Raw genomic sequence first — 26,232 nt, 5'->3', positions numbered from 1 at the left:
TTAAAGGGAGCTTCTTTAACTTCATTAAGCATATCTGTTCAAAACCCAAAGCAAGCATCATTCTTTTTTTTTTTTTTTTTTTTTTTTTTTTTTGAGATGGAGTCTCGCTCTGTCACCCAGGCTGGAGTGCAGTGGCTCAATCTCAGCTCACGGCAAGCTCCGCCTCCCAGGTTCACGCCGTTCTCCTGCTTCAGCCTCCCGAGTAGCTGGAACTGCAGGTGCCTGCCACCATATCCGGCTAATTTTTTGTATTTTTTTGTAGAGACGGGGTTTCACTGTGTTAGCCAGGATGGTCTCCTTCTCCTGACCTCGTGATCCACCCGCCTCAGCCTCCCAAAGTGCTGGGATTACAGGCGTGAGCCACTGCGCCTGGCGGCAAGCATCATTCTTGATGAACAAACATTAAAGGGATTTTCTTTAAAATTAGAAACAAGCCAAAGATGGCTACTATTCACTTCTACTCAGCGTTGTATTTGTGGTTCTAGCCAGCTTAGTAAAAGAAAGAAAGGCATAGAATTTGGAAAGGAGGAAACAAAATTGACATTATTTATAGATGATTATGATAATCTACATAGACAATTCAAAATAATCTATTTAATAATTATAAGAAATAATGTGTCTTTGGCAAGGTAGATGACTGTAAGACCAAATGACAAAACTGCATATCAAAATACACATAATAGAAAGTTAGTCATTTTAATTTAAAAAGAATTGTGGCAAACTATTAATCAATTTCTTAAAACTTTTTACCTCTTCTTCCATAACAGAATGTTAACTGGGCACATGGTCATCCAGGTATAGATTACATTTCTCAGCTTGCTTTAGAGCTAATTATAGCCTTGTTACTAAAGATACTAAATTTGCATTGTTTATAAGCTACCCAGTTTACAGTATTTTGTTATAGCAGCACAGACTAAGACACTTGTATTATTTATGGGTCTGCTTCTGTTGTCTGTTTCTCCTCTTATTTTTTGTTATTCTTCTATGCCTGTTAAGTTTTGACTGGATGCTAGACACTGTGTATGAAAACTTATAAGGCTCTGGTTCGTCTTACAGTTCTCCAAGAGAGAATTTCATTTTTTTCTGTCAGGAAGATCAATTTAATCCAGTCAAGACTGGGTTTTAGGTTTTTTTAAAGCTAGTCTATTAAGTCAGGCATGGTGGCTCATGCCTGTAACCCCAGCACTATGGGAGGTCAAGGTGGGCAGATCACTTGAGGTCAGGAGTTTGAGACCAGCCTAGCCGACATGGTAAAACCCCATCTCTACTAAAAATATAAAAATTAGCCTGCACTCCAACCTGGGCAACAGAGTGGGACTCTGCAAAAAAAAAAAAAAAAAAAAGAAAGAAAGAAAAAGGAAAAAGAAAAAAACAAGCTAGTATATTCTTGATGGTATACTTTTATTTATGGTATATAGCCCTATAGGAGTTTTAACTGAGAGCCTGGGGTGTGTACTAAGGACCCTCCATCTTGGCAGGCCTTAAACTCTCACCTCTGTCCTCACAGCAAATTTTAAGTTACTGATATCTCTGTACTCAGTTCTTAAGCCTCCTAGAAGCTGTTTTCTGTTTGATTTCCTGAAATATTGACCCAGTACACAACTACTTGGGAATAGACAAACACTTGGAGGGGAAATTGCTCACAGAATTTGGGACTCACTTCTCTTTGGTTATTCCTCCACATGTTGGCCTCTCAAGTTCTATCTACTGGTAAAGACAGTCTTATAAAAGCTATTTCTTCATAGCCAGAGGAAATTCTCAGGTAATTTTTTTTTTTTAATGACAACTGTTGAAAGAGATGACAGTTGCCATAGTAATCCTTTGAAAACTTCGATCACATTAAAAATCTTCCTTTTTTAAAATCAGTCAATGACTCTTCATTACAATCAGAGGTAAATTAAAAGTCCTCTCTATGACCCTGTACGATCAGATACACCATTATTTTTCTTACCTCATCTTCCACTACTTAGCCACGCTGCAGTCTTGATGTTCTTGCAACAGATCAGGCACCATCCTGCCTTGGGAGCCTTTGCTGGTCCCAAAAGAATAACTTAACTCCTTCACTTCTTTCAAGTCTTTGTTCAAAGATTACTCTCTGTTAAACCTTCCCTGACCTCCCTATTTAAAATTGTAAATCACCCTTCTCTGCCCAGATCTCCTGGTTTCCTTTACCCTGCTCTATTTTGTTGTTGTCTCCACTGCACTTACCTTCTGGTATACTACACAATAGGCTCATTTGTTATATTTAGTGTTTGTTGGTTATATTCTTCCATTAGAATGTAAGCTCCACCAGGGCAGGGATCTTTGTTTCATTCAGAGATGTATCCTGAGCCCAGAGCAATGCCTGGCACATAATAGATAATCAATTCATACTTGTTATACTTGTTGAATGAAAATGAATACGTGAACTGCCTTCTTTTTTTTTTTTTTTTAGAGACAGTGTCTCCCTCTGTCATCCAGGCTGGAGTGCAGTGGTGCCATCTCAGCTCATTGCAACCTCTGCCTCCCAGGCTTAAGCAATCCTCTCACCTCAGCCTCCCAAGTAGTCAGGACTACAAGTGTGAGCCACCACACTTGGATAATTTTTGTACTTTTGTAGAGATGGGGTTTGCCATGTTGCCCAGGCTGGTCTTGAACTCCTGGGCTCAAGAAATCCACCTGCCTCGGCCTCCCAAAGTGCTGGGATTACAGGCATAAGCCACCATGCCTGGCCTATGACCTCCCTTCTTGTACAACTCTGAAGGAAAATAACTTTTAATAAGTATTTACTGAAGACTCACTTTGTTGCAGAAACTAGTGTAGGCACTGTAGGGATACGAAGGTGAGTAAATGAGACACCGAAGCCATAATGTTGGAAAAAAGGCTGGCAAATGCTCATTTGGGCCGAGATTCAAAGCAATGTCTTTTGAGTTTTTTGTTGTTTGTTTGTTTTTTTGAGACAAAGTCTTGCTCTGTCGCCCAGGCTAGAGTGTAGTGGCACAATCTCAGCTCACGGCAACCTCCGCCTCCCAGGTTCAAGCGATTCTCCTGCCTCAGCTCCCTGAGTAGCTGAGATTACAGCTGCGCGCCACCATGCCCGGCTAATTTTTGTATTTTTAGGAGAGACAGGGTTTCACCATGTTGGCCAGGCTGGTCTCAAACTCCTGACCTCATGATCTTCCTGCCTCGGCCTCCCAAAGTGCTAGGATTACAAGCATGAGCCACCACGCCCAGCCAGCAATGTCTTTTGTTCTAATTAACATTTATTTATTTACTTTACACTGTCTGTTGATTACAGAAGTTGTTTTAGTATATGGAAATTAAGAGAAAGAAAACATCCAAGGAAAAGTTCATGAACATTTACCCTTATAAACTTCCATAGACTGAGCTTGCAGAGCTACCAATAAGTCCATTCTGATAGCTACCAATAATGTCAATTACTTAGTAATTTTAGTTTTGGTTGTTCATTTGGAGGTGTTCAGTTAACTCCATTATTCCATAAGCCAAAGTCATGGAAGTATGAGTGTATTAGAGGAAGATAATATGATTATGATAAAAATCTAAAATAAGGTTTTAAAAATATTTAACTTTCTTTTTAACTTTTATTTTAAGTTCAGAGGTACATGTGTACGTTTGTTATATAGGTAAACTTGTGTTGCAGGGATTTGTTGTACAGATTATTTCTTTACCGAAGTACTGAGCCAAGTACCCATTAGTTATTTTTCCTGATCCTCTCCCACCTCCCACCCTCCACATTCAGGTAGGCCCCAGTGTCTGTTGTTCCTCTCTGTGTGTCCATGTGTTCTCATCACTTAGCTATCACTTGTAAGTGAGAACCTGTGGTATTTGGTTTTCTGTTCCTGCATTAGTTTGCTAAGGATAATGGCCTCCAGCTCCATCCATGTTCCTGCAAAGGACATGATCTTGTTCTTTTGTATGGCTGCATAATATTCCATGGTGTATGTGTACCACATTTTCCTTATCCAGTCTACCATTTATAGGCATTTAGGTTGATTCCATGTCTTTGCTATTGTGAATAGTGTTGCAATGAACATACGCATGCATGTGTCTTTATGACAGAAGGATTTATAGTCCTTTGGGTACGTACCCAATAATGGGAATTCTGGGTCGAATGGCATTTCTGTTTTTAGGTCTTTGAGGAATCACCACACTGTTTCCTACAATGGTTAAACTAATTTACATTTCCACCAATAGTGTATAAGTGTTCCTTTTTCTTTATAACCTCTCCAGCATCTGTTATTTTTTGACTTTTTGATAGTAGCCATTCTGACTCATGCAAGATGGTATCTCATTGAAGTTTCGATTTGCATTTCTCTAATGATCAGTGATGTTGAGTTTTTTCATATGCTTGTTTGGCTGCATGTATGCCTTCTTTTGAAAAGTGTCTGTTCATGTACTTTGTCCGCTTTTTAATGAGGTTGTTTTTTTTTTTTTCTTGTAAATTGTTTGAAATTCCTCATAGATGCTGGATATTAGACCTTTGTCAGATGCATAGTTTGCAAAATTTTTCTTCCATTCTGTAGGTTATCTGTTTACTCTGTTGATAGTTTATTTTGCTATGCAGAAGCACTTTAGTTTAATTAGATCCTATTTGTCAATTTTTGCTTTTGTTGCAATTGTTTTGGCATCTTCATCATGAAATCGTTGCCTGTTCCTATGTCTAGATTGGTATTCCCTAGGTTGTCTTCCAAGGGTTTTATAGTTTTGGGTTTTACATTTAAGTCTTTAACCTACCTTAAGTTGATTTTTGTATATGGTGTAAGAAAGGGGTCCAGTTTTAATCTTCTGCATATGGCTAGCCAGTTAGCCCAGCATCATTTATTGAATAGGGAGAACTTTCCCCATTGCTTGTTTTTGCCAGCTTTGTTGAAAATCAGATACTTGTAGGTATGTGGTCTTATTTCTGATCTCTCTATTGTGTTCCATTGATCTATGTGTCTGTTTTTGTACCAGTACCATGCTGTTTTTGGTTACCACAGCCCTGTACCATGGTTTGAGGTCGGGTTGTGTGATACCTCCAGCTTTGTTCTTTTTTTTTTCAGGTTTGCCTTGGCTATTTGGGCTCTTTTCTGGTTCCATATGAATTTTAAAATAGTTTTTTCTAGTTCTATGAAGAATGTCATTGGTAGTTTAATAGGAATCACATTGAATCTACAAACTGCTTTGGGTAGCATAGTTATTTTAACTATATTAAGTCTTCCTATCCATGAACATGGAATGTTTTTCCACTTGTTTGTGTCATCTCTGATTTCTTTGAGCAGTGTTTTGTAGTTTTCTTGTAGAGATCTTTCACCTCCCTGGTTAGCTGTATTCCTAGGTACACTATTCTTTTTGTGCCAATTGTGAATGGGATTGTGTTCATGATTTGACTCTTGGCTTGACTGTTGTTGGTGTATAGGAATGCTATCAATTTTTGCACATTGATTTCGTATCCTGAAATTTTGCTGAAGTTATCAGCTTAAGGAGCTTTTGGGCCAAGACTATGGGGTTTTCTGGATATAGGATCATGTCATCTACAAACAGGGATAGTTTGACTATTGAGGGAACCTGCCCCCAATATTTCAACGTAGGTTCTTTCTATTTTCCATAAGTGTCAGCCAACTGAGAAATAAGGAGAGACAGTACAAAGAGAGAGGAATTTTACAGCTGGGCCATCTCATATCAGTAGAACCATGATGCCCACCTGAGCCTCAAACCAGCAAGTTTTTATTAAGGGTTTTAAAAAGGGGAGGGGGCATAAGAACAGGGAGTAGGTACAAAGATCACATGCTTCAAAGGGCAAAAAGCAGAACTACTAATAAGGGTCTAACAAAGATCACATGCTTCTGAGGGAACAGGACAAATTGCAAAAGCAGAACTACTGATAAGGGTTTATGTTCAGCGGTGCACATATTGTCTTGATAAACATCTTAAACAACAGGAAACAGGGTTTGAGAGAACCAGTTTGATTGTTTTGTAATCAATTTGTACAGTTGACACAATTATCACAGTGGTCCTGAGGTAAAGTACATCCTCAGCTTACGAAGATAACAGGATTAAGAGATTAAAGAAAAGATAGGCATAAGAAATAATAAAAGTATTATTTGGGAACTGATAAATGTCCATGAAATCACAATTTATGTTCCTCTGCTGCAGCTCCAGCCAGTCCCTCCATTTGGGGTCCTTGACTTCCCGCAACATTTGACTTTCTCTCTTCTTATTGGAATGCACTTTATTTCTCTCTCTTGACTGATTGCTATGGTCAGAACTTCCAATAATATGTTGAATAAGAGTGGTGAGTGTCTTGTGCTGGTTTTCAGGGGGAATGCGTCTAGCTTTTGCCCATTCAGTATGATGTTGGCTGTGGGTTTGTCATAGATGGCTCTTATTATTTCATGGTATGTCCTTCAATACCTAGTTTATTGAGAATTTTTAACATGAAAGGGTATTGAATTTTATCAAAAGCCTTTCTGCATCTGTTGAGATAATCATGTGGTTTTGTCTTTAGTTCTGTTTATGTGATGAATCCCCTTATTGATTTGGATATGTTGAACCAACCTTGCATTGCAGGGATCAAGCCTACTTAATTGTGGTGCATAAGCTTTTTGGTGTGCTGCTGGATTCAGCTTGCCAGTATTTTGTTGAGGATTTTTACATCAATGTTCATCAGGGATATTGATCGGAAGTTTTCTTTTTTTGTTGTATCTCTGCATGTTTTGGTATCAGGATGATGCTGGTCTCCTAGAATGAGTTACAGAGGAATCCCTCCTCCTCAAATTTTTAGATAGTTTCAGTGTGAATGGTACCCACTCTTCTTTGTACATCTGGTAGAATTCAGCTGTGAATCTGTCTGGTCCTGGCCTTTTCTCTGATGTTAGGCTATTTGTACTGATTCAATAAAAAGCTTAAGCTTTTAAGAAAACATTCGTTGCACATAGGGAAAGGATGAATCATTTGATAGACTGAAGGACAAATGGCAAATAAAATATACCTTAGTACCATAAACCCTTTCAGTCACCATGAACTTAGGAGTAAGTTGACTTAAGAGTAGTTTTTTGGGACCAAAACTGTTGGTAAATAGATAAGTTTCTGTATGAGAAGTCGTAAGTACACAGGATTCACAAAAATAGCAATTAGATGATAAAGCTAGAAAGGAAAGCTGAGGGAAGATGGCAAAGGGTTCAATGTCAAACTAAAGAGTTCATACTCAGTCTGTGGGTAATGAGGGAGTCACTGTTTTTGAAGAAGAGAGTAATGTGATTAGAAGTCAAAGTTTTAGACTTTTTTGTGGCATTGAAGGATTTCAAAGATCAGACATTCAAAACAAGAAGACCAGTTTGCAGGCACTAAATGGCCCAAGTGAGATATGATGAGGGCCTACCCTAGGGTCCTGAAATTATAAAAGTATGTTTATAATGAACCCAACATCCACTTAGTTTATAAAATAAACAAAGCTTAAAAGAAGTAGTAACAAAACAAAGAAAATTAAATCAATGAAAAGAAAGGAATTTTTTTTTTTAAAAGATAAGGTATATGACACCCAAGACAGGTGGTAGAAAAAAGGATGAGTCCGCTTACCTTTTGATTTCTCCCGAAGTGGTGCCACACTGCATGTCTCCTTAGTCTTCTTTAGCCTGAATATTATACATTATCATAAAATTACTTACATATAAATTCAGGGTACAGTAAAATGCACTTGTTGAATAACATCACATGGACATTAAATAAATGTTAAGGAAAGGAAAGTTTTTCCATTATAACTAATTCCATCAGAAGCAGATATGAGCCAACCCAACATCTTGCTAGCAAATTTTACCAGTGGCTGAGTGCTAGGTCTAACTTCTCCCAGAGACCTTTATCATACCTCTGACTAGTCATGACTCAAGCAATGCTAAGTGGGAGGGAATCAAGATAAACAGGCCATTTGGATATGTTGAATACCAACTATCACTTTTTTGTACTTTTTACCTATCAATCACCTCTATCTGAATTTTGTCGTAATTCTGTTCCCACTGAAATACATCTAGATAATAAGATTATTAGGGAAAATATATCATGATTGAATCTGCTGTGGGTGAAATAATTCATTATAAAAATCTCAAATTTCTTGTAACAATATTCTTTTTGAGATGAGGTCTCACTGTCTCCCAGGCTGGAGTGGCACAATTATATAATTTACTGTAACTCTGAACTCTTAGGCTCAAGCAATTTTCCTGCCTCAGCTTCTTGAGTAGCTGGGATGGTAGGTGCATGTCACCACACAAGCTAATTTAAAAAAAAAAAAAAAGTTTGTAAGGACGGGGTCTCACTATGTTGCCAAAGCTGGTCTCAAACTGCCGGCCTCAAGCAATCCTCCAGCCTCAGCCTCCCAAAGTGCTGGGTTTCCAAGCATGAGCCACCGCGCCCAGCCTCTTGAAACTATTTTACACTCTAAAAGTCAGCAGCCACTTTTAAGTACTCCACCTCTAGGATTACTATTGTTATTTGTATAACTAGAGCGTACTTTGAGAATCACTAAAAAATTTTGCTTACCAATAAGGAAATTTGAAAAACGATTACACTTTCAATCAAATATTCACACAAGGAGGGGAAAAAAGAGAGTAAGGGGTTGTACATAAAATGAACAAAAATGAGTATTTCTCTGCTTTGCCAAAACTGCTCCTTCACAGGGCGCTGTGCAATGTGCACAGGAGAATAAAACACTTGCAGGCAATTTGACATGTTCTCACTACAACAGCTAAAATGAAGACACTTGAGTTAAAGGCAGGGAAAAGAACTAACGTTTATGTTTGCCAAGCACTTCATATACATTATGTCACTTAGCCATTACTATTCCACTTTATATATGAAGAACACTTGTCATTACATGAATAAAATATATTCAATTATCTTTCATTGACTTAAGTAAATTCACACTCAAATCAATGTAAAACGTTTAGAAATAATTTCACAGTCAAATCACAAATGAAAAACAGAAACAAACAAACAAAAACCTGAAATAGGGTGGAAACAATAAGAAGCAAAATAAAGACTCCAAATTAAGAGTCAGAAAGGGCTAATTCATGGGTGTTTTCCAGGCTTCCAGTATCTTTAAGATGATCATGTGTATCGAAGGAAGGGTAACAAGACGGGTTCATACTGATACAAAGACCATTGGCACAGGCAGCCCTACACACTCCTGTCCCCTCCCCAAAGGGCGCTGTGACCCTTGATAAAAATGACATAAGTTGAGAGTCAGGGACACAAGTGTCTTGGTTACAATGTAACTGACTGCCCGTAGTAGCTTTATAGTCATGTTTCAAATAGTCCCTCCTCTTTCTGCATCCCCTCCATTTTCCACTTTGACTTAAGTTACCATCTAGTAGCGACTCTCTCTCTCTTCCATTTCTAATCCTACCTTATTTTATTCTAACCTTACTTCAGAAAGAACAATTCTGCGTTTTATATTTTTATAGCTTGAAATCTTTCTTCAGATAATATTAAAAATGATGAGAAAAGCTATATGTATGATATTGTTTATTGTGGTGTTACTTACAAAACCAAAAAATCAGAGCATTTAAAAAATCCAACAATAGGAAGTGATTAAGTAAACTGTGGATCCGTCAGTGAAATATAATGTGGTTGGTAAGACTGTTTAAAGAACATATAGTGGCATGATGATATATGCATATACATAACATTTTTAAAAAGGCAGGATAAAAATTTTAAGTACACTAAAATCACCACGAAAATGAAATCCATGAAAAAGAATTTTTTCTTTCTTTTGAAAGAAGGGAATATCCAACAATAAAAATGGATGTTATGATGGATAGATTATCAAAAAATTATTTTCCTTTTTTTCTGCAAAGTTCTTATTCTTATTTTCATAGTTTAAATAAAAAGTATCAACTTTTCATTTTAACCTGTTCCAGCTCTCTATCTATATTACCAGAATTTATTTCAAGAGTACTTAAAAAGAACAATAGTATTAGCTGGAAAACTCAATAAACATATTTTGAAACTTCAATCTTGTGTGCTAGGCATGACTGGATGACTTTAAAGTTCATTATAATAGGAAGATAATATAAAAATGTAAATCCTTCCCTAAAGACAGTTGCAACTTAGAATGCTATAAGTGCTTCACCTTCTTAAATACTACCAGAGTGAATAAGAACTAGACATTCGTCCGGGCGCAGTGGCTCACGCCTGTAATCCCAGCATTTTGGGAGGCTGAGGCAGGAGGATCACGAGGTCAGGAGATCGAGACCACCTTGGCTAACATGGTGAAACCCCGTCTCTACTAAAAAAAATACAAAAAATTAGCCGGGCGTGGTGGCGGGTGCCTGTAGTCCCAGCTACTTGGGAGGCTGAGGCGGGAGAATTGCTTGAACCCGGGAGGCGGAGCTTGCAGTGAGCCAAGATCGCACCACTGCACTCCAGCCTGGGCGACAGAGCGAGACTCCGTCTTGAAAAAAAAAAAAAACATAACTAGACATTCAACAAATATCTGAAGAACAAATAAATGAACCAAAGCAGAAGCTGAGTGGAATGTGAGACTATCTTACTAACTTAGAGATCCCTTTGGAGAGTTTTAATGGTATGTCAGTCAGTCTGATTTCTAGCAGGAAAAGTATTTGTAATAATGTTTTCAAATGTCAGTGTTCAAAGTCAGGGAGACTTTTCTGGCTGAAAAATTCCTTTCTGATAGTCAATGCAGGATGTTAATTAGGCCAATATCTCATTCAGAATCTTCCTTCACATTACTTCAGTCAGACCAGAAATGAAGTACAAGGTTCTATATACAGGGTACAGAAACTTTTTAATATTGCAGAGAGCTAATTTTTTTTTTTTCCCTAATACTAAAAAGTCCAGTGTTCTCATGGGGATGATTTAGGCTAGGGCAATCAAGGTTTTTAAAAATGCCCTTAAATCGGGGCTGGGTGCCGTGGCTCACGCCTGTAATCCCAGCACTTTGGGAAGCCAAGGCGGGTGGATCACGAGGTCAAGAGATAGATACCATCCTGGCCAACTTGGTGATACCCCATCTCTACTAAAAATACAAAACTTAGCCGGGCTTGGCGGCGGGCGCCTGTAATCCCAGCTACTCAGCAGGCTGAGGCAGGAGAACACTGGAATCTGGGAGGCGGAGGTTGCAGTGAGCCGAGATCACACCACTGCACTCCAGCCTGGCTAGAGAGCCAGACTCTGTCCAAAAAGAAAAAGAAAAGAAAAAAGAAGTCTTAAATCTTTTCTGGTAACAACACCCGAAAACAGAAAAGCGCCGAGTTGTCAAACTGAATAAAATGGCTTCGATTTTAAAAATTAAATCCTTTATGTAAAAAAAAAAAAAAAAAAAAAAAAAAAAACCCGGCAAAAATGAATTCAATTCACTGGCCAGAAAAACCTCTACATTCAGCAGTATTACTACAAATACACATTCAACAAATGATAATTAAATAGCAATGATCTACCTGATTGCAGACACCTCGGCATCAGCACGTGGCAGTCTTTTTGGAACTTCTAGCGGAGTTGAACTTATACTTCTTTGGTTACTTTGTAGTCCTGGTAAATATGGCATTTTGATATATTCTTTGAGCTCTCCTAGACCAAATGCTGTGGTATATTCTGGTTAAAAATATATAAGAATCATCTTGATTAAATGGATACTACTTGTTTTACTACATACTAAAATACATAATAAAATACATAAAATCAGTTATTAAGTAAAGAAAATTAAGTAACTGTAATTTATCTAGCTTCTTTCCCAGGAGAATGGCTTTCATTCTACATCCTGACTATAGGGACTGCAGGAAGGAGTCGATTAAGAGGCTAAGAGTGGAATAAGGAAAAAGAACAGCTTCACAGATCTTCCACAGTGGTCATTATCCTCTGCCTTCATTATTTTATTTAGTTAGAATGCCCAGAATATTAGATACCTTCACACTGAAATAAAAGGCACTATCAAGAGTCTGATATTATCTAGCACTTAGAGTCTTTCCATTTTCCTGCTTTTACGTAAATAAGAGGTGTAAACACATGATCATCTGAGCTAGCAATGAGAGTCAAAGAATTCTACTTGAGGCACTGATTTTAATTTTATGTCCACAAAATTCCAGACCAATCTGTAAACCATAACATTGAAGCACCAAGATTGTTTCTTCTACTAGCCTCACATATCCATTGCATAGAGAGATGGTCAAATTATTTTTTTAAATTTTCAAGGCATCAAATGAAAAGAAAAAGGAGATTAAGAGGTTAAAGGTTTGGGTGTTCTTTGAAGTAAACATAGTGAATTTTTTTTTAAAGTATTCTCTACAAAGCAAATGTAGTACAGCAACAAAAATGGTATTCAATGGGACTAAAATTATTATATTGAATGTTCAAAATGTTATTTTGTAACTTTTGATTTTTTCCTCTTTTGGAAAAAATAGTTTCTCTTGGTCAAAAAGCATACAGACTCTCTTTTCGTCTATTAGATTTGGGGAGTAGAAGGGTGGATAAACTGTTGTCTGAGTACCTTTAATGGGAACCTGGTAAGAAAGTTGAAGAAAATATATAGCAACACATTCAAAGCCAAAGAGGGACAAATCATTGAGTAGTTTGCATTTTACTATTTTCAAGAATTACTGGCCGGGCGTGGTGGCCTATAATCCCTATACGCCTATAATCCCAGCACTTTGGGAGGCCAAGGTGGGTGGAGCACAAGGTCAGGAGATCAAGACCACCCTGGCCAACATGGTGAAAACCCTTCTCTACTAAAAATACAAAACTGTGCTGGGCATGGCAGCACGTGCCTGTAATCCCTGCTGCTCAGGAGGCTGAGGCAGGAGAATCACCTGAACCGGGGAGGCAGAGGCTGCAGTGAGCCAAGATTGCACCACTGCACTCTAACCTGGTGACAACGCTAGACTCCATCTCAAGAAAAAAAAAAAAAAGAATTATTTCTCCATTAATAAAGGTGGAAGCAAATTCAGAATAAACAAGAAAATATGATTAACTTGAAAGTAAGGAGGAATAACTATTAATATATTCATCTACATGTCAAAAGTTCTCAAACTAGTCTTCATTGAGCAACTATAAGATTTAAGATACTCTCCACATAACTCACTCAAAAATACAGTTTTGGTTAGAATTTTTTTTTTTTTTTTTTTTTTGAGACAGGATATCACTTTGTTGCCCAGACTGAAGTATAGTGGCATGATCATGGCTCACTGCAGCCTCACCCTCCGCAGGCTCAGGTGATCCTCCTACCCTCAGCCTCTGAGTAGCTGGGACCACAGGCGCACACCAACATGCTCAGCTAATTTTTGGGTTTTTTGAAGAGATGGGGTATCACCATGTTGCCCAGGCTGTCCTCTAACTCCTGGGCTCAAGCGATCCACCTGCCTTGGCCTCCCAGAGTGCTCAGATTACAGGCTAAGCCACTGCGCCTGGCTTTGGTTAGAATTACTAATATATAAAAGCATTGTTAAAGATTTGGATGTCTTAAAATATAAAAATCACCTTGAGTTATTTTAAGGAAAATGCCATTTATAAAATGGAGTGCGATTCAACAGAGACAGTACTGCAATGGATATTAAGAAATGCAGTTCTTTCAGACAAATTTGAGTTTAAAAAGAAGAAATGCAGCTCTTTACAATTTGTTTCCATCATGAATCACAGAATTACATTAATTAAATCAATTTTAGTTTGCTTCCATTTTTCTTTTTCATCAACTTAAGATATAATTCTTATATAAATGTGACAGAAAATGTCTCTTGCCTGATGAAAAAAATACATGTAAATTCAAGGCACTATTTCTATTTTCTTAAAGAACATAGTAACAATAAAGTTACCTTTCTCAATCTTTTGTGTTTCTAAAACTGCTTTCTTCCAACTACTCTCAAAAATGAAACAACTGCCAAAGGAACTTCTGGTGACTTTAGAAGTCTCACATTTGATTTCAGGAGATGGCACTGACATGCTGTCTTCTTTCAACAGTGCTGACGAGAGGGAGATGCTGCTGCAGAGACAGGACACAAAATACAAAGAAAACAAGGCACGTCCGAGGCAAGGCAAACAAATGTGTCAGAAAGTTTCTCTTTCAAACTGTGAACATTTTAATGAATTCTTTCAAATTCCAGGTTACAGATATTGGGTAATATTTTAAAAAGTAAAGTCCAATAGCAAGTTATCACCTACAAGAAAACAGAATACTTGGATTCTCTCAAAAACATTATCATTATAAAATGCATTTGTGCCCGGAAAAAAAGAAAAAAAAAAGACAAATTTAATGCTCCATGGAAAATAAACATGTTCTCTAGATAATCATCACCTTTATTCTAAACATGGACACAGAAGGAAAATCATGTACCCTGCTTACTTAATATATTAAACACACATTCAATTCAGTCGTATACATTACCTATCACAAGCAAGGCATGACTACATCCAAAGAGTACAACCATGAGCAACTCTGAGGAGTCCCATGGGAATGATGAGGAGTGACACCACCAGGACAGCTACCATTTATGAAATGCCTATTTTTCCAGGATCCTTGCTGGGCATTTTGCATCCATTTTTTCCAGTGATCACAACAAAGAATTAGAGATAGCCAGAGTCAGCTATGCTTATTCATTCATGCAAAATAAATTATTTACTGAGTGCTGATTTTATGCCAAGAATTACACGAAACCTTAGAGAAATATGCTAATCAAAACAGTCCCTGCCCTTGAGGAGCTTGGAATCTAGTAAAAGAAACACAGATAAGAAAATGGATAATACGGTTTTAGTAAGTGCTATGATGGGGGGCAAAAAATAAGGGTGCCATGGGAGCACACAGGAGGGATTCCCACCCCAGTCTTGGGCATTAGGGAAGCCTTTCTGGAGGAAGCCAACAAAGCAAGGATGTGGGAGAGCAGGAGGAAGAGATGGCTTCCAGCAGAGGAAGAGCATTGTGATGGTTAATATTGAGTGTCAACTTGATTGGATTGAAGGATGCAAAGTATTTTTCTTGGGTGTGTCTGTGAGGGTGTTGTCAAAGGAGATAAACATTTAAGACAGTGGACTGGGAGATGCAGATCCTCCCTTAATCTGGGTAGGCACCATCTAATCAGTTGCCAGCATAGTTAGAATAAAGCAGGCAGAACTTGGAAGGACTTGACCTGTTGAGTCTTCCGGCCTTCATCTTTCTCCCATGTTGGATGCTTCCTGCCCTCGAACATTAGACTCCAAGTTCTTCAGATTTTGGACTCTTTGACTTACACCCAGTGATTTGTCAGGGGTTCTCGGTACTGTCAGTTTCCCTACTTTTTGTCAGGCCTCTGAGCCCAAGCTAAGCCATCATATCCCCTGTGACCTACACTTATACATCCAGATGGCCAACTGAAGATCCATAAAAGAAGTGAAAATAGCCTTAGCTGATGATATTCCACCATTGTGATTCGTTTCTTCCCCACCCTAACTGATTGATGTACTTTATAATCTCCCCCACCCTTAAGAAGGTTCTTTGTAATTCTCCCCACCCTTGAAAATGTACTTTGTGAGGTCCACCCGCTACCTGCAAAACATTGCTCCTAACTCCACTGCCTATCCCAAAACCTATAAGAACTAATGATAATCCCACCACCCTTTGCTGACTCTCTTTTCAGACTAAGCCTACTTACACCCAGGTGAAATAAACAGCCTTGTTACTCACACAAAGCCTGTTTGGTGGTCTCTTCACATGGACGCGTGTGACATTTGGTGCCGAAGACTCGGGTCAGAGGGACTCCTTCGGGAGACCAGCCCCCTGTCCTCACCCTCACTCTGTGAAGAGATCCACCTATGACCTCGGGTCCTCAGACCAACCAGCCCAAGGAACATCTCACCAATTTCAAATCGAGTAAGCGGTCTTTTCACTCTCTTCTCCAGCCTCTCTCGCTACCCTTCTTCTCCCTGTCCTTCCAATTCCCATTCTTTTTCCTCTCTAGTAGAGACAAAGAAGACACATTTTATCCGTGGACCCAAAACTCCGGCGCCGGTCACGGACTAGGGAAGACGGCCTTCCCTTGGTGTTTAATCATTGCGGGGATGCGGGGACACCTGCCTGATTATTCACCCACACTTCATTGGTGTCTGATCTCCGGGGGGACGCCTGCCTTGGTCATTCACCCACATTCCCTTGGTAGCAAGTCAATTGTGGGGACTCCTGCTTTGGTTCCTCACCCACATTGCAGCTCAGGGCTGCTCCCCACCCACCTTCTTCGTGTCTCTACCCTTCTCTTTAAACTTGCCTCCTTCACTATGGGCAACCTTCCACCCTTCATTCTCCTCCTTCTACCTTAGCCTGTGTTCTCAAGAACTTAAAACCTCTTCAACTCTCGCCTGACCTAAAATCTAAGCATCTTATTTTCTTCTGCAACACCGCTTGGCCCCAATACAAACATAACAATGGTTCTAAATGGCCAGAAAACAACACTTTTGATTTCTCCATCCTACAAGACCTAGACAATTTTTGTCGAAAAGTGGGCAGATGGTCTGAGGTGCCTTACGTCCAGACATTTTTCACACTTCGTTCCCTCCCTAGTCTCTGTTTCCAATGCAACTCGTCCCAAATCCTCCTTCTTTCCCTCCTGCCTGTCCCATCAGTCCCAACCCCAAGTGTTGCTGAGTCTTGTGAATCTTCCTTTTCTACTGAACCATCTGACCTCTCACCTCCTCCCCAGACTGCTCCTCCTCAGGTCACTCCCCGCTAGGCTGAATCAGGCTCCAACTCATCTTTAGCCTCTGCTCCCCCACCCTATAACCCTTCTATTACCTCCCCTCCCCACACCCCGTCCAGTTTACAGTTTTGTCCTGCGTCTAGCTCTCCCCAACTTGCCCAACAATTTCCTCTTAGAGAGGTGGCTGGAGCTGAAGGTATAGTCAGGGTTCATGTGTCTTTTTCTCTGTCAGACCTTTCCCAAATCAGCCAGCATTTAGGCTCTTTCTCATCAGACCCCACTAAATATATACAGGAATTCCGATATCTAATTCTGTCCTACAATTTAACCTGGAGTGATTTAAATGTCATCCTAACTGCTACCCTCTCCCCAGATGAACAGGAAAGAGTTTTTTCTCTAGCCCAATCTCACACTGATAACCGCCGGTTTCATGAGCCAGACCTCCAGGAAGGCATTAGAGCAGCTCCTGAGAAGATCCCCAATGGAACTATCAGGCAGATTCCCCAGGTATAGTTAGGCAAGATTACATGGCTTCCTGCCTAGTTGAAGGGCTTAAAAAGGCAGCTTACAAAGTTGTTAATTATGACAAACTTAAAGAAACTACCCAAGGTAAAGACGAAAACCCAGCCCAGTTCATGGCCCGCTTAGCAGCAACCCTTAGACGCTTTACTGCCCTAGACCCAGAGGTGCCAGAAGGCTGCCTTATTCTTAATATGCATTTTATCACCCAGTCAGCTCCTGACATTAGAAAAAAGCTTCAAAAATTGGAATCCGGCCCTCACACCCCACAACAGGAATTAATCAACCTCGCCTTCAAGGTGCACAATAATAGAGAGGAGGTTGCCAGACAGCAACATATTTCTGAAGTACAGCTACTTGCTTCTGCTGTAAGACAACCCACAACCATGTCTCCAGCATACAAAAACTTCAGAACATCCAAGCCACAGCTCCCAGGGGCTCCTTCAAAACATCCTCATGGACCTTTCTTCAAATGCCAAAAGCCTGGCCACTGGGTCTCAGGATGCCCACAGCCCAGGATTCCTCCTAAGCCATGCCCTGTCTGTGTGGGCCTCCACTGGAGGTCGGACTGTCCGATCCACATCGCCGCTGCTCCTAAAGCCCCTGGAGCTCAAACCCAACATTCCTTGGCAGACTGCTTTCCAGATCTCCTCAGCTTAGCAGCTGAAGACTGATGCTGCCTGCTCGTCTCGGAAGCCCCCGGACCATCACTGATGCCAAGCTTCAGATAACTCTTACAGTGGAGGGTAAGTCCATCCCTATTTAATCGACATGGGGGTACCACTCCACATTACCTTCTTTTCAAGGGCCTGTTTCCCTTGCCCCCATAACTATTGTGGGTATGGATGGCCAAGCTTCAAAACCCCTTAAAACTCCACCAACTTGGACATTATTTTATGCACTCCTTTTTAGTTATCCCCACCTGCCCAGTTCCCTTATTAGGCTGAGACATTTTAACCAAATTATCTGCTTCCCTGATTATTCCTGGATGACAGCCACATCTCATTACCACCCTTCTTCCCAAGCCTCCTTCACGTCTTCCTCTCGTATCCCCCCACCTTAACCCACACGTATGGGACACCTCCACTGCCTCCCTGGCAATGGATCACACGCTCATTACTATCCCATTAAAACCTAATCACCCTTACCCCGCTCAATGCCAGTATTCCATCCCACAACAGACTTTAAGGGGATTAAAGCCTGTTATCACTCACCTGCTACAGCATGGGCTTCTAAAACCTATAAACTCTCCTTACAATTCTCCCATTTTACCTGTTCAAAAACCAGACAAGTCTTACAGGTTAGTTCAGGATCTGCACCTTATCAACCAAATTGTTTTGTCTATCCACCCTGTGGTGCCCAACCCATAAACTCTTTTGTCCTCAATACCTTCCTCTACAACTCACTATTCCGTTCTTGATCTTAAAGATGCTTTTTTTCACTATTCCCCTACAACCCTCATCCCAGCCTCTCTTTGCTTTTACCTGGACTGACCCTGATACCCATCAGTCCCAGCAGCTGACCTGTGCTATGCTGCCTCAAGGCTTCAGGGACAGCCCTCATTACTTCAGCCAAGCTCTTTCTCATGATTTACTTTCTTTCTACCCCTCCACTTCTCACCTTATTCAATATATTGATGACTTTCTACTTTGTAGCCCCTCCTTTGAATCTTCTCAACAAGACACTCTCCTGCTCCTTCAACGTTTATTCTCCAAGCGATATCGGGTATGCCCCTCCAAAGCTCAAATTTCTTCTCCATCTGTTACCTCCTTGGCATAATTCTTCATAAAAACACACATGCTCTCCCTGCCAATCATGTCCGAATGATCTCTCAAACCCCAATCCCTTCTACAAAACAACAACTCCTTTCCTTCCTGGGCATGGTTGGATACTTTTGCCTTTGGATACCTGGTTTTGTCATCCCAACAAAACCGTTATATAAACTCACAAAAGGAAACCTAGCTGACCCCAAAGATCCTAAATCCTTTCCCCACTCCTCTTTCCATTCCTTGAAGATAGCTTTAGAGACTGCTCCCACACTAGTTCTCCCTGACTCATTCCAACCATTTTCATTACACACAGCTGAAGTGCAGGGCTGTGCAGTTGGAATTCTTACACAAGGACTGGCACCGTGCTCTGTAGCCTTTTTGTCCAAACAACTTGACCTTACTGTTTTAGGCTGGCCATCATGTCTCTGTGCAGTGGCCGCCCCCACCCTAATACTTTTAGAGGCCCTCAAAATCACAAACTATGCTCAACTCACTCTCTACAGTTCTCATAACTTCCAAAATCTATTTTCTTCCTCACACCTGACACATACACTTTCTGCCCCCCAGCTCCTTCAGCTATGCTCACTCTTTGTTGAGTCTCCCACAGTTACCATTGTTCCTAGCCTGGACTTCAATCCAGCCTCCCACATTATTCCTTATACCACACCTGACCCCCATGACTGTATCTCTCTGATACACCTGGCATTCACTCCATTTCCCTATATTTCCTTCTTTCCTGTTCCTCTCCCTGACCACACCTAGTTTATTGATGGCAGTTCCACCAGACCTAATCGCCACTCACCAGCAAAGGCAGGCTATGCTATAGTATCTTCCACATCTATCATTGAGGCTACCACTGTGCCCCCTTCCACTACCTCTCAGCAAGCTGAACTCATTGCCTTAACTTGAGCCCTCACTCTTGCAAAGGAATTACACATCAATATTTACACTGACTCTAAATATGCCTTCCATATCCTACACCACCATGCTGTTATATGGGCTAAAAGAGGTTTCCTTACTAGGCAAGGGTCCTCCATCATTAATGCCTCTTTAATAAAAATTCTTCTCAAGGCTGCTTTATTTCCAAGGGAAGCTGGAGTCATATATTGCAAGGGCCACCAAAAGGCATCAGATCCCATCGCTCAGGGCAATGCTTATGCTGATAAGGCAGCTAAAGAAGCAGCTACCATTCCAACTTCTGTCCCTTACGGCCAGTTTTTCTCCTTCTCATTGGTCACTCCCACCTACTCTCCCACTGAAACTTCCACCTATCAATCTCTTCCCACACAAGGCAAATGGTTCTTGGACCAAGGAAAATATCTCCTTCCAGCCTCACAGGCCCATTCTATTCTATCGTCATTTCATAACCTCTTCCATGTAGGTTACAAGCCACTAGCCCGCCTCTTAGAACCTCTCATTTCCTTTACATCGTGGAAATCTATCCTCAAGGAAATCACTTCTCAGTGTTCCATGTGCTATTCTACTACTCCTCAGGGATTGTTCAGGCCCCCTCCCTTCCCTACACATCAAGCTCAGGGATTTGCCCCCGCCCAGGACTGTCAAATTGACTTGACTCACATGCCTCAAGTCAGGAAACTAAAATACCTCTTGGTCTGGGTAGACACTTTCACTGGATGGATAGAGGACTTTTACACAGGGTCTGAGAAGGCCACTGCAGTCATTTATTCCCTTCTGTCAGACATAATTCCTCAGTATAGCCTTCCCACCTCTATACAGTCCGATTAACAGACTGGCCTTTATTAGTCAAATCACCCAAGTGGTTTCTCAGGCTCTTGGTATTCAGTGGAACCTTCATACCCCTTACCACCCTCAATCTTCAGGAAAGGTAGGGCAGACTAATGGTCTTTTAAAGACACACCTCACCAAGCTCAGCCTTCAACTTAAAAAGGACTGGACAGTACTTTTACCTCTTTCCCTTCTCAGAATTAGAGCCTGTCCTTGAGATGCTACAGGGTACAGTCCATTTGAACTTTTATATGGATGCACTTTCTTACTCAGCCCCAACCTCATCCCAGACACCAGCCCTCTAGGTGACTATCTTCCAGTCCTCCAGCAGCCTAGACAGGAAATTCACTGGGCTGGTAATCTTCTCCTGCCTACTACAGACTCCCAGCCATATGAAGACACCCTAGCTGGACGATCAGTTCTTGTTAAGAATCTGACCCCTCAAACTACAACCTCAATGGACCAGACCCTACTTAGTCATCTACAGTACCTCAACCACCGTCTGCCTGCAGGACCCTCCCCATTGGGTTAACCATTCCAGAATAAAGTTGTGTCCGTCAGCCAGTCAGCCTGATATCTCCTCTTCCTCCTGGAAGTTGCAAGTACTCTCCCCTACTTCCCTTAAACTCACTGGCATTTCTGAAGAACAATAATAACCCTTATGAGCCTAATACATCCTTCGTTCTATTAGGTCTATCCATCCTTAGCCTACTCTTTGCAACAGGGCTTTACACAGTCACCCCCACTACTTGGACTGTGCCCCCAAAATTTGTCATCCCTACTATCTTCTGTCTAGTCATACTCCTATTCACCATTCTCAACAACTCATAAATGACCTGCTCGTTTACACTGCCAGTTTACATTGTTTCTCCAAGACATCACCGCTGATAACTCCTGGGGCTATCCCCAAACCACCACTCTTGACTCCCTCTTGGAGTGGATAGATGATCTTTGCTGACAAGGCACCCTCCAATACTTCCACCCTGATGAAGTTCTATTCTTTACTTTTATACTCACTCTTATTCTCATTCCCATTCTTATGCCACTCCCTACCTCTCCCTAGTTATCTCCAGCATACTATCAATCTCACCCACTCTCTCCTCACTGCCTCCAATCCTTCTCTAGCAAAGAATTGTTGGCTATGCATTTCCCTTTCTTCCTGCTCTTACACAGCCATCCCCACTCTTGGCCGACTGGGCTACCTCTCCCATCTCCCTGAACCTCAGAACCACCTTTAATAGCCCTCATCTTTACCTGCCTAAGGAACTTCTTTACATTCCAGACAGATTTGATGAGAACTCCCCAGACATTTCACACCAACAAGCTGCCACACTTCTCTGCATCTACTTACAGCACCTTTCTCCTTATGTCAGTTCCACCCCCCGCCATATTTGGACCCCTAACCACACAAACAACTATTCCTGTTGCCGTTCCTTTATGCATCTCCCAACAGCAGCCTACTGGAATCCCTTTAGGCAACCTTCCACTGTCCAAATGTTCCTTTACTCTTTATCTCCAGAACCCAGCCATACACATTACCAAACAGATGGGAGCATTCCAACTTTGCATTACTGATAAGACCTCTATCATTACTGACAAACTAAAAAACATTGGCAGTCACTATTGTTTAGGAAGACACCTACCCTGCATCTCACTCCATCCTTGGCTACCCTCCCCCTGCTCGTCTGAATCTCCTCCTAGCCCCTCCTCTTGCTTATTTATACCCAGACCCATGAATAGCAGTGAAAGATTACTTGTAGACACTATGCGCTTTCTCATACACCATGAAAACCAAACCCCTCCCTCTACACAGTTGCACCATCAATCCCCATTACAACCTCTAACGGCTGCTGCCCTTGCTGGATCTCTAGGATTTTGGGTGCAGGACTCCTCTCAGTACGCCCTCTCACCTTTTCACTTTACATTTCCAGTTCTGCCTGACACAAAGTCTCTTCTTTTTATATCGCTCTTCCACCTACATGTACCTTCCTGCCAACTGGACGGGCACATGTACTCTAGTCTTCCTTAACCCCAAAATCCAATTCACAGATGGGAATGAACAACTGCCTGTCCCCCTCATGACACCAACACGACAAAAGAGTCATCCCACTAATCCCTTTACTTGTGAGTCTAGGGCTTTCTGCCTCCACTATTGCACTTGGAACTGGAATAGCAGGCATCTCAACCTCTGTCACAACATTCCACAGCCTCTCTAATGACTTCTCTGCTAGCATTACAGACACATCACAAACTTTATCTGTTCTCCAAGTCCAGGTTGACTCTTTAGCTGCAGGTGTCCTCCAGAATCGCCGAGGCCTCGATTTACTCACTGCTGAAAAAGGAAGACTGTATATTTTTAAATGAAGGGTGTTGTTTTTACGTATATCAATCTGGCCTGGTATATGACAACATGAAAAAACTCAAGAATAGAGCCCAAAAACTTGCCAACCAAGCAAACAATAACGTTGAACCCCCTTGGACACTCTCTAATTGGATGTCCTGGGTACTCCCAATTCTTAGTCCTTTAATACCTATTTTTCTCCTTCTTTTATTCGGACCTTATGTCTTTTGTTTAGTTTCTCAATTCATACAAAACTGCATCCAGGCCATCACCAATAATGCTATATGACAAATGCTCCTTCTAACAACCCCACAATATCACCCCTTACCCCAAAATCTTTCTTCAGTTGAATCTCTCCCACTGTAGGTTCCCATACCACCCCTAATCCCGCTCAAAGCAGCCCTGAGAAACATCACCCATTATCTCTTCATACCACCCCCAAAATCTTCCCCGTTCTAACACTTTACCACTATTTTGTTTTGTTTTTCTTATTAATATAAGAAGACAAGAATGTCAGGCTTCTGAGCCCAAGCTAAGCCATCATATCCCCTGTGACCTGCACTTATACATCCAGATGGCCTGAAGCAACTGAAGATCCACAAAAGAAGTGAAAACAGCATTAGCTGATGACAGTCCACCATCGTGATTTGTTTCTGCCCCACCCTAACTGATCAATGTACTTTGTAATCTCCCCAACCCTTAAGAAGGTTCTTGGTAATCTCCCCCACCCTTAAGAAAGTTCTTTGTAATTCTCCCCACCCTTGAGAATGTACTTTGTGAGATCCACCCACTGCCTGCAAAACATTACTCCTAACTCCACCGCCTATCCCAAAACCTATAAGAACTAATGTTAATCCCACTACCCTTTGCTGCCTCTTCAAACTCAGCCTGCCTGCACCCAGGTGAAATAAACAGCCTTGCTGCTCACACAAAGCCTGTTTGGTGGTCTCTTCACACAGATGCGTGTGACACATCTATCCGATTATTTCTGTCCCTCTAGAGAACCCTGACTAATACAAGCATATAAAAAGCATGCCTCTCTCAGGTGAGAGACAACAGGGCTCCAGAATGTAGTTTAACACAGCCACAGTGTGTGTGCTGCACACCAGCAGGCAGGGAAGGCAAAAAACAAGAATGTGGCCCAGAACTTGGGGAGAGAGGGCAAATGGTGAGGGCAAAGAGGAGAAGAGAAAGAGGGAAAAGGAGAAAGAGGGAGAAGGGGAGGAAAGAGAGGAGGGGGAGACACAAAGGTAGCCTCAGCAATGGAGGAGTAGGGAGGGGCGAGCCCTCTCCAAGAAGCTGCTCCTAAGGGCCCACTGACTCGGATCCTGGAAAGTTATTTATTACAAAGTGAGAAATTAGCTAAAAATAAATGAGGGAAAGTCTTTAGATTTTGTGATGAGATCTTGGACATGCTTTTTACACTGCTTGAAATGGCAGTGTTGGGAGTTAAAAGTGAGGATGGAGACCAGACAGTAAGGTGCTACAGAGCACAGGTGAAGAGCATTAGGAAATATAGTCAGGGACAGCAAAGGGAAGGGGAGAATCCAGCTCAGCACTGGTTCCAAAGGCCCGTTTTGGCAGCTGCGACCTGACCGGCCAGGTCCTCCGGGCCCAGCCCACGCTCCTTCCCTGCCGCAAGACTCCAGGCTTGTTCTCTAATGCTGCCACCACCCCCTCTATTCTTGGGGTTGATCCTCTTTCCAAGCAACAAAGAAAGAAGAGTGGCTCCTTCTTTCTTTGATGTTCTTACAGACAAGTTCTTTTGATTTCACAGGATTTGTTGCTAAAGACTTGAGAAAACAAGACAATTATAAGGGCAACAATAATAATGAAAATGACAACAAAACTAAACAAAAATATGGAGTAAATTATAATTTCCAGTCTTAAAGAACTCAGAATCACAATCCAGACTCTATTCTAAGAGCTTCTTTCTCATTTTATTTGTAAAGGTGAAGATGACCAGACAACTTTCTTTCAGCTTTAAGTCAGCCTCCTCTCCCTCTTCGAAGCCCCTCTTCTAGGACGGAAGAGGCCATCAGGAACTAACAATAAATGCCTCACACCCTCCAGTGGACTTCTGCCTTTCTGAACCTTCCAGACCAAGGTTACACCAAAGAACAACCCTCTTAGGGGCATTTTATTCTATCAGACCAAGATAAAGCTTTCTTAAAACTGGCTTTTTAGTAAAAGTTCACATGATAAACACACATTCATTATACTATTGTTATCTTTACACTTTTGTGTGTATTTGAAACTTTCCAAAATAAAAAAATTATTTTAAGTCACAGCCGGCTGGGCATAATGGCTCACAAATGTAATCCCAGCACTTTGAGAGGCTGAGGCAGGAGGATCACTTGAGGCCAGAAATTTAAGACCAATCCAGGTAACATAGTGAGACCCCCTAATATACAAAAACTTTTAAAACAGCCAAGCATAGTGGCATACGTCTGTAGTCCTAGCTACTGAGAAGGATGAGGCAGTAGGACTGCTTGAGCCCAGGAGTTCTAAGCTGCAGTGAGCCATGATCATGCCACTGCATTCTAGCTTGGGCAACAGAGTAAGATCCTGGCCAAAAAAAAAAAAAAAAAAAAAAAAAAATGAAAAAATCAAAATAAAAGAGCCACATCTGCAAGAATATATAACTTAAGGAATATGCTGAAATCATGAAAAACCAAATGTTTTTGATGTGATGTTTCATGTAAACACGGTCTCTACCTAATTCTAGTGGAAAGAGAAAAATTAAGGATACTTTACAGAACTAATAAAAAAGCTATTTAAAACACGCACACACACACATAGGAAGAGATAATAAAAAGAACAAAGTACTTATGTTCTAGGGCAAGCAATTAAAAACTCACTGAAAAAATGCTTTCTCAAATTACCAGTAAAGAGAATTAGTGTCGAGATAAACTAATTGTTTAAAACTAACAGCTGTGAAAAAATTACTGTATTTTAAGGCACCCCCAAAAATGAGTGTATTTAAACATTTTTTAAAAATTTCGGCTGGGGATGGTGGCTAACACCTGTAATCCCAACAATTTGGGAGGCTGAGGTAGGTGGATCAGTTGAGGCCAGGAGTTCAAGACCAGTCTGGTCAATATGGCAAAACCTCATCTGTATTAAAAATACAAAAACATTAGCCATGTGTGGTGGTGCACACCTGTAATCCCAGCTACTCAGAGGCTGAGGCATGAGAATTGCTTGAACCTAAGAG

At 41.0% G+C, this 26,232-nt stretch overlaps 1 protein-coding gene across 4 annotated transcripts in view; it reads right to left on the bottom strand.

Moving 5' to 3' along the window:
- The window catches only part of C8H8orf89 (chromosome 8 C8orf89 homolog), a 55,807-nt gene that overhangs the window by 5,067 nt on the left and 24,508 nt on the right, over positions 1–26,232 (bottom strand). For 3 of the 4 annotated variants that reach the window (XM_071068114.1, XM_011744505.3, XM_011744506.3), the window contains exons 2-4: positions 13,794–13,960; positions 11,430–11,583; positions 7,558–7,613 (exon numbers count right to left, since the gene is read on the bottom strand). In XM_071068114.1, the coding sequence (XP_070924215.1) occupies positions 7,558–7,613; positions 11,430–11,583; positions 13,794–13,920 (337 nt within the window). In that variant the 5' untranslated portion in view covers positions 13,921–13,960. The remainder of the gene's footprint in view (positions 1–7,557; positions 7,614–11,429; positions 11,584–13,793; positions 13,961–26,232) is intronic. The other variant, XM_071068115.1, reaches the window with a different exon arrangement.

This window comes from Macaca nemestrina, chromosome 8 (assembly GCF_043159975.1).
Source record: "Macaca nemestrina isolate mMacNem1 chromosome 8, mMacNem.hap1, whole genome shotgun sequence".
Taxonomy (NCBI): Eukaryota; Metazoa; Chordata; class Mammalia; order Primates; family Cercopithecidae; genus Macaca; species Macaca nemestrina.
Note: the sequence above shows the minus strand (reverse complement) of the source record. Positions and strands in the feature narration are given on the sequence as shown.